Here is a 13,727-nt window from a genome sequence, read left to right on the forward strand (position 1 = left end):
AATCTCCTTTTAACTTGATGAAGACCTGTCAATATAGCTTATTAAAAACAAACAAACAAACAAAAGCCACTAACAGGCAAAATGCATCAATTAATAAACTGATTCTTTGTGTTTTCCTCCACTACACCTAGTATGAAACATTTCTCCCACTACATCCTTTGCAATTTAGTATCAAACATAAAATTCTGTAAGAAGCCAATGCAATGACAAACATTTTTCATGTTAAATATTTTATTTCTTACAATTTACAAAAAAGTGACATACAAAATTGACAGTCTTACATTCTAAAGTTAAATAAAATAAAATGAAGTAATTAAAAGTAATCCATTCTGTGAATTTCTTCACAGAAAATAATTATCATACAAACATTTAAAAGTATTTAAAGCATGATCTGATATTCACATTCAAGGACAAAAATTTTTAAATAGTGAATAATTTTAATAAGCACAATAGTACAAATACTTACAGCAGCACTATACAAAAAATGCTATATAGTCCCTATCAATGAATAATAATTGCAGAAAAATCTGTTTGCCACAATGCTGCTTCCAGTTGAAAAGCAATTGTCAAACGGCTAAATTTGATCAGGTTAACAGGTGCAGAAGCTCTGCCAAATCATCATACAGGACCAAGTGACAAGTGTGTTACAATACAAAATACCTACAAGCCTAAGCCCCTATGCAAGCACGAGCAGAGAAAAATAAACTTTCCTTTTTGTAGGGCTAAGATCCAGTGTTACTAAATACAGCTTTTTTTTTTTTTTTTTTTTTTTTTTTAATGCATAATACAAGAGATTTCCTGTGTACCTCCTGGGAGGAAGCTGGGGAAGCAAGCAGGATTCCAGCGATATCCATGGATAGTGGCATCACGATTTATGCTCTTTATAAGACTAAGGGCCTACAAAATAAGCTCACTGAAAGTTTGGCTTTATATATAAAAATAAAGCATATCACCTACCATTTGCTATTACCAATTCCATTAAATTTTACACCTCTGGTAAATGGAAGTTGATGCTGAAGCCTGACAGTACAAACATAACATTAAAAAGATAGGTTAAGGAGCATAACTTCACATTTTATTCCAGTTTCCTACTGCATCTTTTTTTTTTTCCCCCCCTAATCCTGGTTAATCATTGCTCTCAAATCAGATGTTTAAGTTTCCCGCAGCTCAGGTTTATACCTCTCAACTAAGAAAGACAATCATTTGCAAACGCAGGGCCATGAAATGCTTTCCTTGCTCACTATTCTCTAGCTTGAGAAATATCTAAAACTTGTACTTGTTTAAAGTGAATCTGAAACTGCTGTTCACTTCAGACTTCGATCTTTTTCCCCTGCTGGTGTTCATGTAACATCAGATGCTGCTTTCCTGCACAAAGGTCCTAATACCACTTCCCAAGTTCTTTTAAATCTGAAGAAGACACAGCCTTGAGTACAAAACAAATGCTCATCACTCGGACATGCAGTAATACAAAATCTGCTTTTCCCCACTTCATGCTGCTATAAAAAGGAGATTCTCTCAGCCATAAGAACATGACCTGTAGAGTCCTGAAGGCTTACCTAAAGCAAGGATGAAAAGCAAGGACAATCTATGAATTAAGCATATTTTCACAAGGTTAATGCAATTTAAAAAATAACTTCCTTTTTTTAAAGATTTACTTTACATCTTGGGCCCTTAGTGCAACAATTCCATCCTTCCCCTTCATGGATACAAATTCCACTTACAAATAGAGAATAAAATAATAATTAGGAATTTCTATTTCACTTGTCTGTTTAAATACCTCATTCTCTTTCATAAATACTTCTCACAGCAAACACTGATTGAAGTGAAAAAGTTAATTTAAAACCATTTTATAAGCAATTACTTCATGTGCAGTGCATTTTAATTGCCAGACAATACAGAGAAGATTCTTGCACAGACAATTTACAAAAGCACTAGAAAGAGAAATCTCAGGATCATCTCAGCATGTGAGACAAAGAACACACTTATAACCAAGCAGCACGAACATTAGTGGGTTTAGGTCTCTGTAATGCCCCACTGGAGGAATCGGACACAGGTTTTTCATTCCTATGGCTCACTGTACTTGATACACTGGATGCCCTTGAAGTGCCTCCTGTTAACACACACACACACACACACAAAAAGAATGAATGTTTACGCTGGGTATAATAGGCAACTTCCTGCTATATTATTACTGTAACACTCATTACCATAGTTTCTAGGGAAAAAAAAATATCATGGTAAGTTAAATACAAAACCAAAATGTTATGACTGGAATTCAAGCATAATGCAGTGGTTCTTAATCTGATATGTACAGATCCCTGAGGACCCATGATCTACTTCTAAAGGTTACACAAAAAATTTCTAAGAAAAGCAAGTCTACTGTCAGTATATTTACATTTGCTAAATGAGGATTTTTTCTTTTTTGTTTTTTCTTTCTCCTTTTGATAAAGGGTACTGGTGATTTGATACAACAGTGATTTTTTAATCTTACTGACAAAGATTACTAACAGGATGACTTACTAGAAATTTAAAATGGCAAATAAACAAGTCATATAGCCATCATGCTTTTGGTATGATTAAAAAAAAATCACTTTATTGAGTTCTGTGTGATAAATCATCAATCTAAGGAAGATGGAGAAAGGAACTTACTATTCTTAGCAATAACTGCTTCACAATTCTGAATTGTAAAAAGATAGAGAAACACATGCATAGAAATGCAAGATCTGCAACCTCATAGTACTTACTCGAAGGGCTAAGCTGGCTGAAAGCAGACTTTCCTCTTCTTGCAGATGGTGAAGAACTTAGATAACTCATCTGGCGCTGATAGTCCATCAATTGTTCAGAACGCCTCATACCAGCTGTTGGTTTCACTGCTTCCAGTCTCTTCAGAAAAGCCTTAGTATCAAAGAAAATATCATCAAGAAGGAGAAGAAATAAGAAGCTACAAAATAAACATTTACCAACTTCTTTTTTATTTGTACTGAGAAAATAACAGTTTTGAAACATTACTCATCTCCCTGCAATCAGCATGAACAATGCCACTGGTGACCAGCATATGCTGTTCTGTTCATGTCCAATTCTTTTTACATTGCTATAATAAGACAAAAGTAGTATGTAGCCACTACACATCATCTGTTCTATGCTGAGTACATCTTTAGTACCTCATATTTCTCTGTACTTTATGATGACTTGAAACTACACATCTGTTCAGTGGTGGTAAAGATGGCAGGAATATGTGCTGCTTGCTTCTAGTCCTACCCTTGGTTTCTCTTCTCTTCTTCTAGAGTTATCCTCAGGGAGGATAAAAAGTTAAAAAAAAAAAAAAATCTTCACTTTGCAAACCTACTTAGACCATTTTGTATTATCCTACAAGGCCCCCAGGGAGAACTACTGACCTCAATTCTGTGAAAGTAGTGTCAAAAGGAAAGCACGAACATCCATTTGACACTGATATTTGTGTTATTCTTAAAGTAATTTTAAGAGACTCTAGCAGAAATTATTGTTCTAGATATTGTTTCCTCTTGTTGAAGTTAACCCTGGCAACAGTGCAGGCTGCACTGAGTCAAAACAGTTGCATGCATAGTATTTGTAAGATACAGTTTCCCATCCTTCCCAACTACTTTTACTTGAAACAGGATGTATTGGTTTAAAAGCTTTCCCTAATGTTATAAAAAAAACCCTCGATGGTAAGACAAATTATGAAGGAGCCAGCTCCATACAGGTTACAGTTAACAACATTTTTAATGCATTTGGCCTCCAGTGTTTGCTAACCAATGTCAAGCTTGATGACCTAGCAGCTTTTGGCAATGAGGCAACCATCATTGATCAGGGTTATGACATGCATCCTGCCAATGAGAGACAATGCAAACTGCAATTACACAAGTCTCCGAAGTACAAAAATAGCTCTATTAATAAGAGTGTATTATCTAGGTACATATATGGTAGAAGTCAAGAATCTGTACAGCCAAACTTTGAAATGATCATTCTTTCCACCCCTCCTTGGGTTGTGATTTTTTTTTTTATTTTTGGAGAAATAACCAATTTTTCAGAAAGTGATTTGAGAAACAATATAGTATTCACAAAATGTCAGTTGTCATTGTCTAGCTGTAATAGGAATCTGCAAGCTTTCCATAGTTTATGCATGGGAACTGGAAACCTACACAGAGCATGCAAGAGAGAAAGGACAGGTCATTTTGGCTCTGATGTCGTATGTCACATGTGCTTGCATCAAGTGCCAGTCAGTTCATCGTCAAGTGGAAATACCCAAGCAAGCAAAAGTCAAAGGAAGGACTTCAGCTAGAAATAGCTCTTTGCTAAGGCTAGTTGCAGAACATGAAACGGTAGCCTTGTCTCTAAATGTTACGTCCAACGTTTTACATACAACTCCAACATCACCTCCTAATACAACTATGTGCATTTAGACTTACAAAGAGCACTTTGATTTACCTCCAATATTAAAAATAGAACCTCTCAAAATATTCAGCTCCATCACGAATGGAGAGCTAAATTACAGATGCGACGTTCTTTTCCTGTGAAAGGCAAGCACGTTTCGAGTCTGCATTCCGACTGCAACAGCTTCATACAATTTACATACCATAATATTGCAGTAATTTCAGGCTTGATTCCTAACCTGTATATTTGCATATGCCCATTTTATTCTGGTTTAAAAGCAATTACCTGCTTTTATTTTTATGCCTGTAATTTGACAAGCATCAAATCCCCATTATTAAAGCAAAAAAAGACCTTTCAGTAGTACTAAAAAAATTACTTTTAAAGCAGATTAACACTGGGCATTATACAAGCCTTAGTTATGAAGGCAGCAGAAATGTATTATGTGGTACAGAAGTGCTCCCATCGTTATTCTAAGAAAACGTCTCCTAAAGGAGGAGAAGATAGTTTCTCTGGTACCCTTACTCTCTGCTGAGAATTGCAACAAGGACATGTTAACTTGCATGCTCTTTGCGGTTAAGAATTTTGCAATTTGAAGAACAGCATACTGCAGTCAGAAATGAACTCATCCACACACTGAAATGTCAGTCCTGACCTATTAAATCCATAACTCAGAACTAATCTGATTCTTAATTTTTATTACAAACACTTTAATCTTACAGTACTTAACTGAACAGCTACCTTGTACAACGGTGTTAAATGATGTTCTTTTTCAGTTATACATTTAAATTTGCCAATTCTTTCATTATGTTCTTCTTAAAACAGCATCTTGAGAAATGGACTGAAGAATATTGCCACTTTCCTTGTTGAAGTGATAATTCTCTTCAGCCTTAATCTTATATCACTAAAATAAGCAGAAACTTTGTCATTAACCTTAATGACTACAGAATCAGGTCACATAACATAATACCAGTGTTCAGAACCAGACATGTTCCTGATCAGGCTTAAGGAGAAAAATGAGTAACAAATGCATAAATTGCAGCAATGCCATTAGTTGCTCTTGATTATGTTATTATTATTAGCTGCTTAGTTGATTGAAACTCAGCAAGACTGCATTAGTATTCAAGTAAATCAATGATTTTCACAACTGTTTTCTCCTCTGCTGTGCGCAAAAAAACCCAAACCCACAAACAAACAAACAAAAACAAAAGACAAAAAAAACACCCCAAAACCTGTCATATCACTGATAATCTCCCAGTTTGGCAAAAGCCCCCCAAGGCTTCTATTCCCCCCTTGCCCCCCAATCTTTTATTATGCTACTGAGTTTACAATAAAAGTAGAATAAAAACAAACAAAAAAACCACAGAAAGTGTTCCTGCATGATTAATCTCTAAGAATAGGATTATTCTTTATAAATCTAGACATCTAGTGTCTATAAAGACACTAACATATACGTTGTCAATGACTGAAGCAAATATGAGATTGCCAACAACTGGAGAACAAAAGAATCACACACCTCATTAAAGGATTGGTGCTATATGGTGGGCTAAAATAAATGCTGTTGGCTTATTCAACCTAATCCCAGTGCTCTCTGTCAAAGAAAAAAAAAAGTCAGCTTTTGCGAAGCTATTTTAGAAAAAAAAAAAAAAACTGAAAAATGCAGCCCTCCCAAATTCATTTCAGAGAGAAGGTAACGACTGTTAGTTTTCATTCTTCTACTTTGCTCTTCAAATGCATGAAGACTTCAGTTTCACCTCCACTGAATCCTAACCAGCTGACTGGCGTGCCTTGACAGCTGTTCAAATTTATTTATACTATGCCTCCTTTAATGTCGCTCATATTAGAGTGACCACACTGTCCCTTTGCAGAGTTCAGGTGGGGGTAGGGGAAGAAGATAATGGTGCATTCAAGGACACCTTTCTGTTCTTGTCTACGCAGGGATTTTAAATTATCTTCAATTGCCAGTTGCATTAATTAGGTCTAGGCTGACAAGCTCTAAATGTCAAAAACACTCTTAAAGTTCGTCAATCTACAGAAAAGTCTTTTTAACTGAACACTTGTCATATTTCTGTGTGATTGGCATCCACTGAGCTGAAAGTACAACCACTCAGAAAACTGAGCAGCCTCCTGAATAACCAAAGCTTTCCTTGAGCCCAGCAATTAGTCAGTCTGCATTATAATTATTACAGCAACGTTTAGGAATCTCAAGCCTGAGTCCGGAACCAGCAGACCAGAAAAGATCTGTCCATGAGAAGGCTACAGCCTACATGCTATGATCACAGAACTGTACTACGTTGGCACCATATCGCAGTATATCTTAGGCAGGCACAGCCATGCACCAATCCCAAATTCGGATACCTTCCCCTGACGAGAGGACCGGGGCAACAGCGTTCTTTCCTTGTACTGGACTTTGTCATCCTGGGAACTAGTGACATTTTATGTTAGTTTTGGCATAAAATGCCTTTGAAACCAGTAAGTGAAAATATTTTATAAAGCCCTGTCTACCTGAGCTTCCAAGGAGCCACCAACCCAGCACCAGTATTTCTGAGCACCCAAAAAGCCCCAGAAGACTATGTTCTTCTTTACAACTGCATTCCCTGCAACTTTCTCCTCCGTCTCCTCCAGTTCGAGACCAGAAAGGCAGAACAACCTTGGTGTTTGTCCCATAGCCACCTAAGTGTAGGCAGCAACCAAGGCCTAAAGCTTGCCAACCTGGGGGCAGTCCCTGGGGAAGGGAGAAAGTGAAGGCAGAGGAAAGGCAGTGCAGAACAGCTGGTGGGAGGAAGGCGAGAGGAGCCCAAGCACAACCCCCCTGTGCCAGCGCCCTCCCTCTCCTGTTTCTTTCCCAGCCGCAGCAGGTATCTCCTCTTTGGTAGCAGAGTGATGCAGGTGGCATGGGAAGCAGAGTGATGCAGTACAGTACAGGAGTGAAGGCTGTGGCTCAAGCTAAGAAATAGTGTGTGCACGCGTGTGCATGTGCGTGTGGGCAGCCAGTTAGATGGACGACCAGAGGCACAAACAACTCTCCCTTGTCCTTTTCTCCCCATCCCATTACTGCAGCCCAGCAGTGCACTAAATCAAGCAGAGCCAAACAAGCGCATTAGGGCAGCTGAACAGCGCTTCCTTTTCTAAAGGAAGCTCAAGTTCTCCAGCAAGACCACAGCAGGCCAGACTGCAGGAGAAGGGGAGCAGTTTGGCTGGAGGATCTCTGCGCTGGTAGAGGCTGGGCCAACCAGAGGTAGTGGGGCAAAACCTTACCAGCATCCGCAGTGCAGAGGTCTCCAACAGCAGACTCGGGGAGCCAAGCAGGTGGAAAGAGAAGATGGCCCCTGCAGAGAACTGCACTATGTGATTTAGAGATTGGTGAGAGAGCGTGACTATACTGAAACCAGCATCAGAGTTAGATCTGCTGAGGCTTAGGGAACATTTTGGGCAAGTACGAGGAGTGGGAACAAGTGATATCGATCATTATGCGCAGTGAAACAGAAAAGCATAGGGTGGGAAGAGAGCACAGGATTGTGTGGAAAAGCCAAACTATCACAGAAAAGAACATCCTCATCCCCCTTGATCTAAGGTTTGAGAACTTCTGTCTTAGACTTGCTGAGGTTTCCCAGTGAACTTCCAGTGTAAACTGCAGAGATCACTTGTCCACTAGGGACTGGGCTGAGCACAGCAGCTTAGCTCACTAACGTCGCCTAACACCTAAACCCAGGTCAGGGATATAGATAGTGTATGTGTGTACACATATGTATGTGTGTTTTTATATATATAAAGAGTGTGTGTGTGTATATGTGTGTGTGTGTGTGTGTGTATATATTATAGCAATGTATGGATAGGATTATTTTAAGTTTCAATGAAGTGATTCAGGACTGGGATGGTGACTGCAAATCTGTATTTCATGGTCCTCAAATAGTCATCTGTGTATACCAGTCCAGATTGTAATACAGATTCCACAATTCAGATTACAAGTTGTTTCCAGTCTATAAATTGAAAGTTGAGTATTTTATCTATACTGGCAAAAATAGTAATTAACATGTGTCAGTACAGATAGAGACACATACCTGGAGATGCTGGAAAAAAGCAATGCATCAGTCACACTTATGTCCCTTTCCACCAGAGGGGAGATGGGGCAGGGGGTATCTTCAGACACAAGAGTGGATTGTTTTCTGAATCAACAGCATCCTCTACTGGCAAGAGCCACACTCTTGTCTTGCTAACTTGCATAAACAATAAAAAGCAGGTTCCACTTACAAAAGCACAGAGTCAAAAGCAGCAAGTGGAAAAATCTGCTGTTAATTTCAATGACAATCCCTTTTGCTGATTGTATTTTTTCCATAAATTCCTGCTCACCACATTATAACTGCTGTTCTTCAGAGCAATACACCTTTCTAGTCCACCACAGCTCCCTCTAGCAGAGTCCGCAGGGGAACCTATGTTCCATGTACTTCCTTGTGCCTTTTCCCAAAGCTAGAGAGCCAAACCACTTCGATTCCTCTCTGACTTCCTAATACCTAAATTACTGCATCAGCCTCAGATGCCAAATGCCTGCACCAGAAACCAAGCTGCTTTTCTGGAAACAGTAAATACAGGCATCGCTCCAAGAACGTGCTAGTGGAACAAGTGAAAGTTTGCCCTGTACAATGTGTCAACCTGAGGACAGGAAATTAGAAATGCTATAATCCAACAGGAAAAATCTCTGCTCTTATCATCTGACTTTACATTCTCCCTGCACAGGCTACAAGATAACCAGTCTCTCTCTACAGACAGACAGACTCACTCTATGGACAGAACGGGAGGAAGGGGACAGGAAGGGACAAGAGCACTTAATACTAAGCTTGTCTTTATGCCTAGAGATGACACTCAGCCCTTTCTAGAGTCTGAGAAACCCTTCTGGGGTGTTAACAGTAACTTGAGATTGAAGGGGTCACAGAATGAAATCTTGTGAAAGGTCCAGATGGCTGAGCAAACATTTCCTCCTCTCAGCAGAGGACTAATCCAAGTAAAGACCAACATCTGCATTGCGGAACGGCTGGACATGGAAGATAGCACAGAGTATCCAAGAAGATCCCCGCAAGCAAGGTTCCTGGCACTGTAGATTTCTCTGTCTGAATTATTTGCAGAAACCTGCCTCTTTCTACAACAAAGATTTTACACAGGTGTATCAAGCAGCATATTCAGTGATCACTGTAACCACAGTTACCGCTGAAAAAGGTCAGATACACCTACATTTAAAGGCCTTGTATCAGGTACTTCAGGTCTTCCACAAAATAAAGAAACAAACAAACTTACCAAGAAATAAAAGAAAGATTGATAAGGAAATCCAATTAAATTTACTTTACAAAGAACAAAGGTGAAGAAAGCTGCTGACCAGAAGAAAACAACAAAACAAAACCAACATCGCAAATTAGCTATGTAATGCAAAACAAACAGACAAACAAAAAAAAGACCCCACCCGACAAATGGGCTGGGCAGGGCAGGGCAGCTCCTTCATTTAGTCCCGGAGAGAAGCGTGTCACACCCACAATCCCAACAGGTACTGCTAGAAAATCACTACGTTACAACTGTGATGCACTGGGTGCACAAACACTTCAAACAGAGTAAGTACACAGAATAGCTTGAAAATGAAAGAAACGTTAAACAAAACATAAGAGCTGTACTAGTGAACCACTCTTCTGAGGAGATGACAGCAAAATATATCATCATGCATTTGGAGAATGAATAGACCAAACTTTTTTACAGTCTAAAATAGCATGATGTCTTAACATAAATTCTAAGAAATTACTTTGAAGTCAAGAGTTTCCATGCATGTTCCTGCAGTCAGTGCCTTAATAACTGAAACATAGATGAATAAGTAACTGAAGGTTATTAATTCTTGGACTTCAAGCAATCACCACTCATCTCTAATGTATTAAAACAGCAACATTTGAAATGACCAAATGGATTTAAGCCTGTGAATTTTTGAACCAAAAGTTGCAAAGGCAAGACATTCTTGGATAAAATATTGCAATAAATTGAAAGAGAAGGGGCTTATGGACTTGAGTAAGCAGAATTATGTTGTTAATTATTATATACATTGATATTACAATATCTAATATGCTATACTATGTAACAATACATGATTACTACTAGATGGCAAGAAATTGTGACACAGCACTTCCTTTCTGCTGCCTAACAATATATTCTTATGAGCCAAGTCCATGTGAAAGAGCAAGTCCTGCTTTCAGCATCTTAAAAACAATAATCATCATCATCCCATAGCATGTGGGGAAAATTCTCTTAAACTGGTCAAAGACACTGAGGTGGAAAAACATTTCTTCCCCAGACAATATGGAACATCAAACATCTTTAACATATATTAATGTCAAATTCTTTCAATTAAAGTAAAACAAAAAAATTCAAAACACTGCAAATATAACCTAATAAAACATCCTATCACAGCAAAATTCAGACTGACAGGTGCATGGAAAGACGTAAATGAGGAAAATCTGCAAAATCTCCTTCTACCTGAAAATCTTTGCAAGGTCCTCTTTTAGTTCCAAATTGTAACTTTTCTGGAATTATTTTCCACAATGGTTCACAATTTGATATGATAGTCTGCTGTCTTTTCCCCTTTTTATTAAGCAATTTGAAGTGTGATGTATAATGTTCTTTTGGTAGACTATGCTCTAGAGGAGTTGGGCAAGAAAGTTTCCTGTTTTGAAAAAAAACTTTTAATGGCCTAGAAGTGTGAAAGCTGGAAGAATTAAAGAGTAATGTATTTTCCAGAAGTAGACAACTAGATTTTCTTCACATTGAATCCACATATATAAGGAAACTTCAACTTACACTTACACTGAAAAAGAAAGTGAATAAATTACTTCCAGTATAACTTTTCCAAGTGTTTTTAGCTGTATTTTTACCTCCTCTTCAAACACATTAAAGAGCAACTAGATGTGAAAATGTCATTATCTGTAAAACAATTTTATCACTAAAAATATCTTATTCAAACCAGTTATATTTTTGTCATTTGACAACTCTGCCAGTACCCCTATTTGAATGAGTCTGGATTTCTGTTTGTAACTAAAATAAGTGCTTGTGATTGCTATGTATATTCAAATACTGCGTCAAGCAGAGAGCTACAAACATTGGAAGTGATGGCTAGCTATAAAATGACTCAGAAACAAAATTTACATTCACATTGTACTCTTTGTGTTCCAAATATAATGGGTTCGACACTATCACATTAATTGCTTTATTTTTTGGCAAGGCCATTCTTAAGAGACATGATGCCCGAATGAGGATCAATAGAGTAAGACTGCTATGGAAAGTTATGAGTGTATTAACAAAAATGGCTGTTCCTCTTAAACAGAATGATACTAAAGTACAACAAACTTGTACAAAGTAAAATTTGCTTTAACCTGCAAGAAAAAAAAAGTTAAAAAACACCATTTGAACAACTTAATTATTCATACAGCATAGTGATGGATATTCATGGCATGGCTAGATCAAACACAGTAATTTCAGACTAACTGCAGTAAAGCTACAAGCGCTGCTTTATTAGCTTTTGTAAGTATTTAGTGGCTTATCCGACATTGAACAGTCCTCAATTTTCTGATCTAAAACCTCTCAAAACTTACCAGGTTTTCTCTTTCAATCCTTTGCTGTTCCTTTTGCCTGTTGAGGGCGCTGTGGTACAATTTAGGAGGGGGAACAGCCGATTTCTTCAAAGCAGTACTTCTGCTTCTTGGCTTTGCAGACTGTCTGGACAGTTCTCTCAACAGCCTTTGGTTTTCCCGATCAATCTGTCTTACTTCTTCATTTGTGAAAGAGTAATTCTTCCTTGATCCTTTAGATGGCAGATCGATGGTTATTTTTTGTTGTTCCTTCTTCTCCAACTGTAGAAAAGCTTTAAAACGGCAAAAAGTAAAATACTTGGATTAAAAAAAATAAGATACAAACATAGCATTTTACTGTTAGGATTTATTTACAAATCTGCAAAACCAGGCCCTGTTCTGTCCCCTTCATTTGAATTCTGGATTTAGGCATGTCGGAATTTTTCAGGGACGTTCTATTATCCTCAATACATTGATTTTACACAACTTTCACCAAAAAGTCAAGCCCAATTTTGGCCCTGGTTAAAAATAACTACTTCTTTCCTATTAGGAACCTCCTTCTCCCCATTTTGGACCTGTAACTCAGAGGAAACGAGCAGCTGCAGTGTGCAATTATCTGTGTACCTGAAGATAACAAGCAATTCAAGAGGATCAGCAATAGGCACATACACACAATTGGTGAGCATTTAAGTAAAATATACCTATTACTTAGAAATAAAAACATAAATCACCTTAATATGCACAGTCATTTCTTCTGAATATTCAGTATTCCTGAGCTGCCCTTTCACTCTGAGCACCCCTATCTCCACCTTTATCAGGATGCTTCCCCGCTTCTGCGTCAACGCAGTATGCTCACACTTCCTGCCCTCCAAAATTTTTGCTGTAGTTACTATGCACCAACAATCAGCATAGGCAGCCACATATATGTGGATGCAGCTACCATTATACAGGGCAAACGTAGCATTGCACATAATTACCATCAGAGCAGTGTCATTTGTGGTACTAATATAATCATTGGAGTTTTCCTGGCAATAGAAAACAGCTTCTGAAAGCCAGGACTTGAAATAATCCTACAGAACTAAGAATTAAACTATAAATGAATATTTAGATGTTTGCACATGGAAAGTGATTAACACTTTGCTCCAGAGATATCCAAAACATCTGTCTCAGCTGGGAGGCAGAAGGGAAATGATGTTTTAGAGAGAAAACTGACACTGAGGAAGCATGACACAGAAACTAAACGCATTTCCTTAAGTGATTTTGTTGATCCCTTGTTCTTGAAGTGATCCTGCATCATGTCAGTGCACAAACCACAAAGGGAAAGATGGAAATTAAAATTCATGGATGGAGAGAAATGAGCGAGCGTATATGACAGAAGAAGAAATAACGGGGGCCTGGCAATATTAAAAGTGAAAACACTGACAAATTAAAGAAAGATATGGGGTTTCAAGACAGAAAAACAGTTTCCCAGTACAAAGAATGCACACTTAAAATGGCACAGCAAGACAGACTTGCACAATCACAAGATAAGAAAATAACTGGAAAACTTCACTCTTGCCAGTGCTAGTTATGTACGTCACAGCTCCACCAGCGCGCAGCTGGAGTCTTGACCTATTTCTAAGCCTTTGCTTTCTGAAGCTCTGCAGTAGTTCTTCAGGCAACTGTTTTAACAGCTTTGCTGTAATGGTATTAACCCATAAAATCATTGCAATGCCTGTGTCACAGGAATGGCTGTAGCAGGTGAGA

General features: G+C 38.1%; 1 protein-coding gene across 6 annotated transcripts in view; it reads right to left on the reverse strand.

Annotated features, from left to right (window-relative positions):
• Positions 1 to 213: 213 nt before the first annotated feature.
• CFAP97 (cilia and flagella associated protein 97) overlaps positions 214 to 13,727 on the reverse strand; it is a 34,457-nt gene continuing 20,943 nt past the window's right edge. For 5 of the 6 annotated variants that reach the window (XM_064511042.1, XM_026105206.2, XM_064511044.1 and 2 more), the window contains exons 4-7: positions 12,006 to 12,274; positions 2,745 to 2,895; positions 2,004 to 2,110; positions 214 to 1,556 (exon numbers count right to left, since the gene is read on the reverse strand). In XM_064511042.1, coding sequence (XP_064367112.1) covers positions 1,497 to 1,556; positions 2,004 to 2,110; positions 2,745 to 2,895; positions 12,006 to 12,274 — 587 coding nt within the window. In that variant the 3' untranslated portion in view covers positions 214 to 1,496. The remainder of the gene's footprint in view (positions 1,557 to 2,003; positions 2,111 to 2,744; positions 2,896 to 12,005; positions 12,275 to 13,727) is intronic. The other variant, XM_064511043.1, reaches the window with a different exon arrangement.

Source organism: Dromaius novaehollandiae, chromosome 4 (assembly GCF_036370855.1).
Source record: "Dromaius novaehollandiae isolate bDroNov1 chromosome 4, bDroNov1.hap1, whole genome shotgun sequence".
Classification (NCBI taxonomy): domain Eukaryota; kingdom Metazoa; phylum Chordata; class Aves; order Casuariiformes; family Dromaiidae; genus Dromaius; species Dromaius novaehollandiae.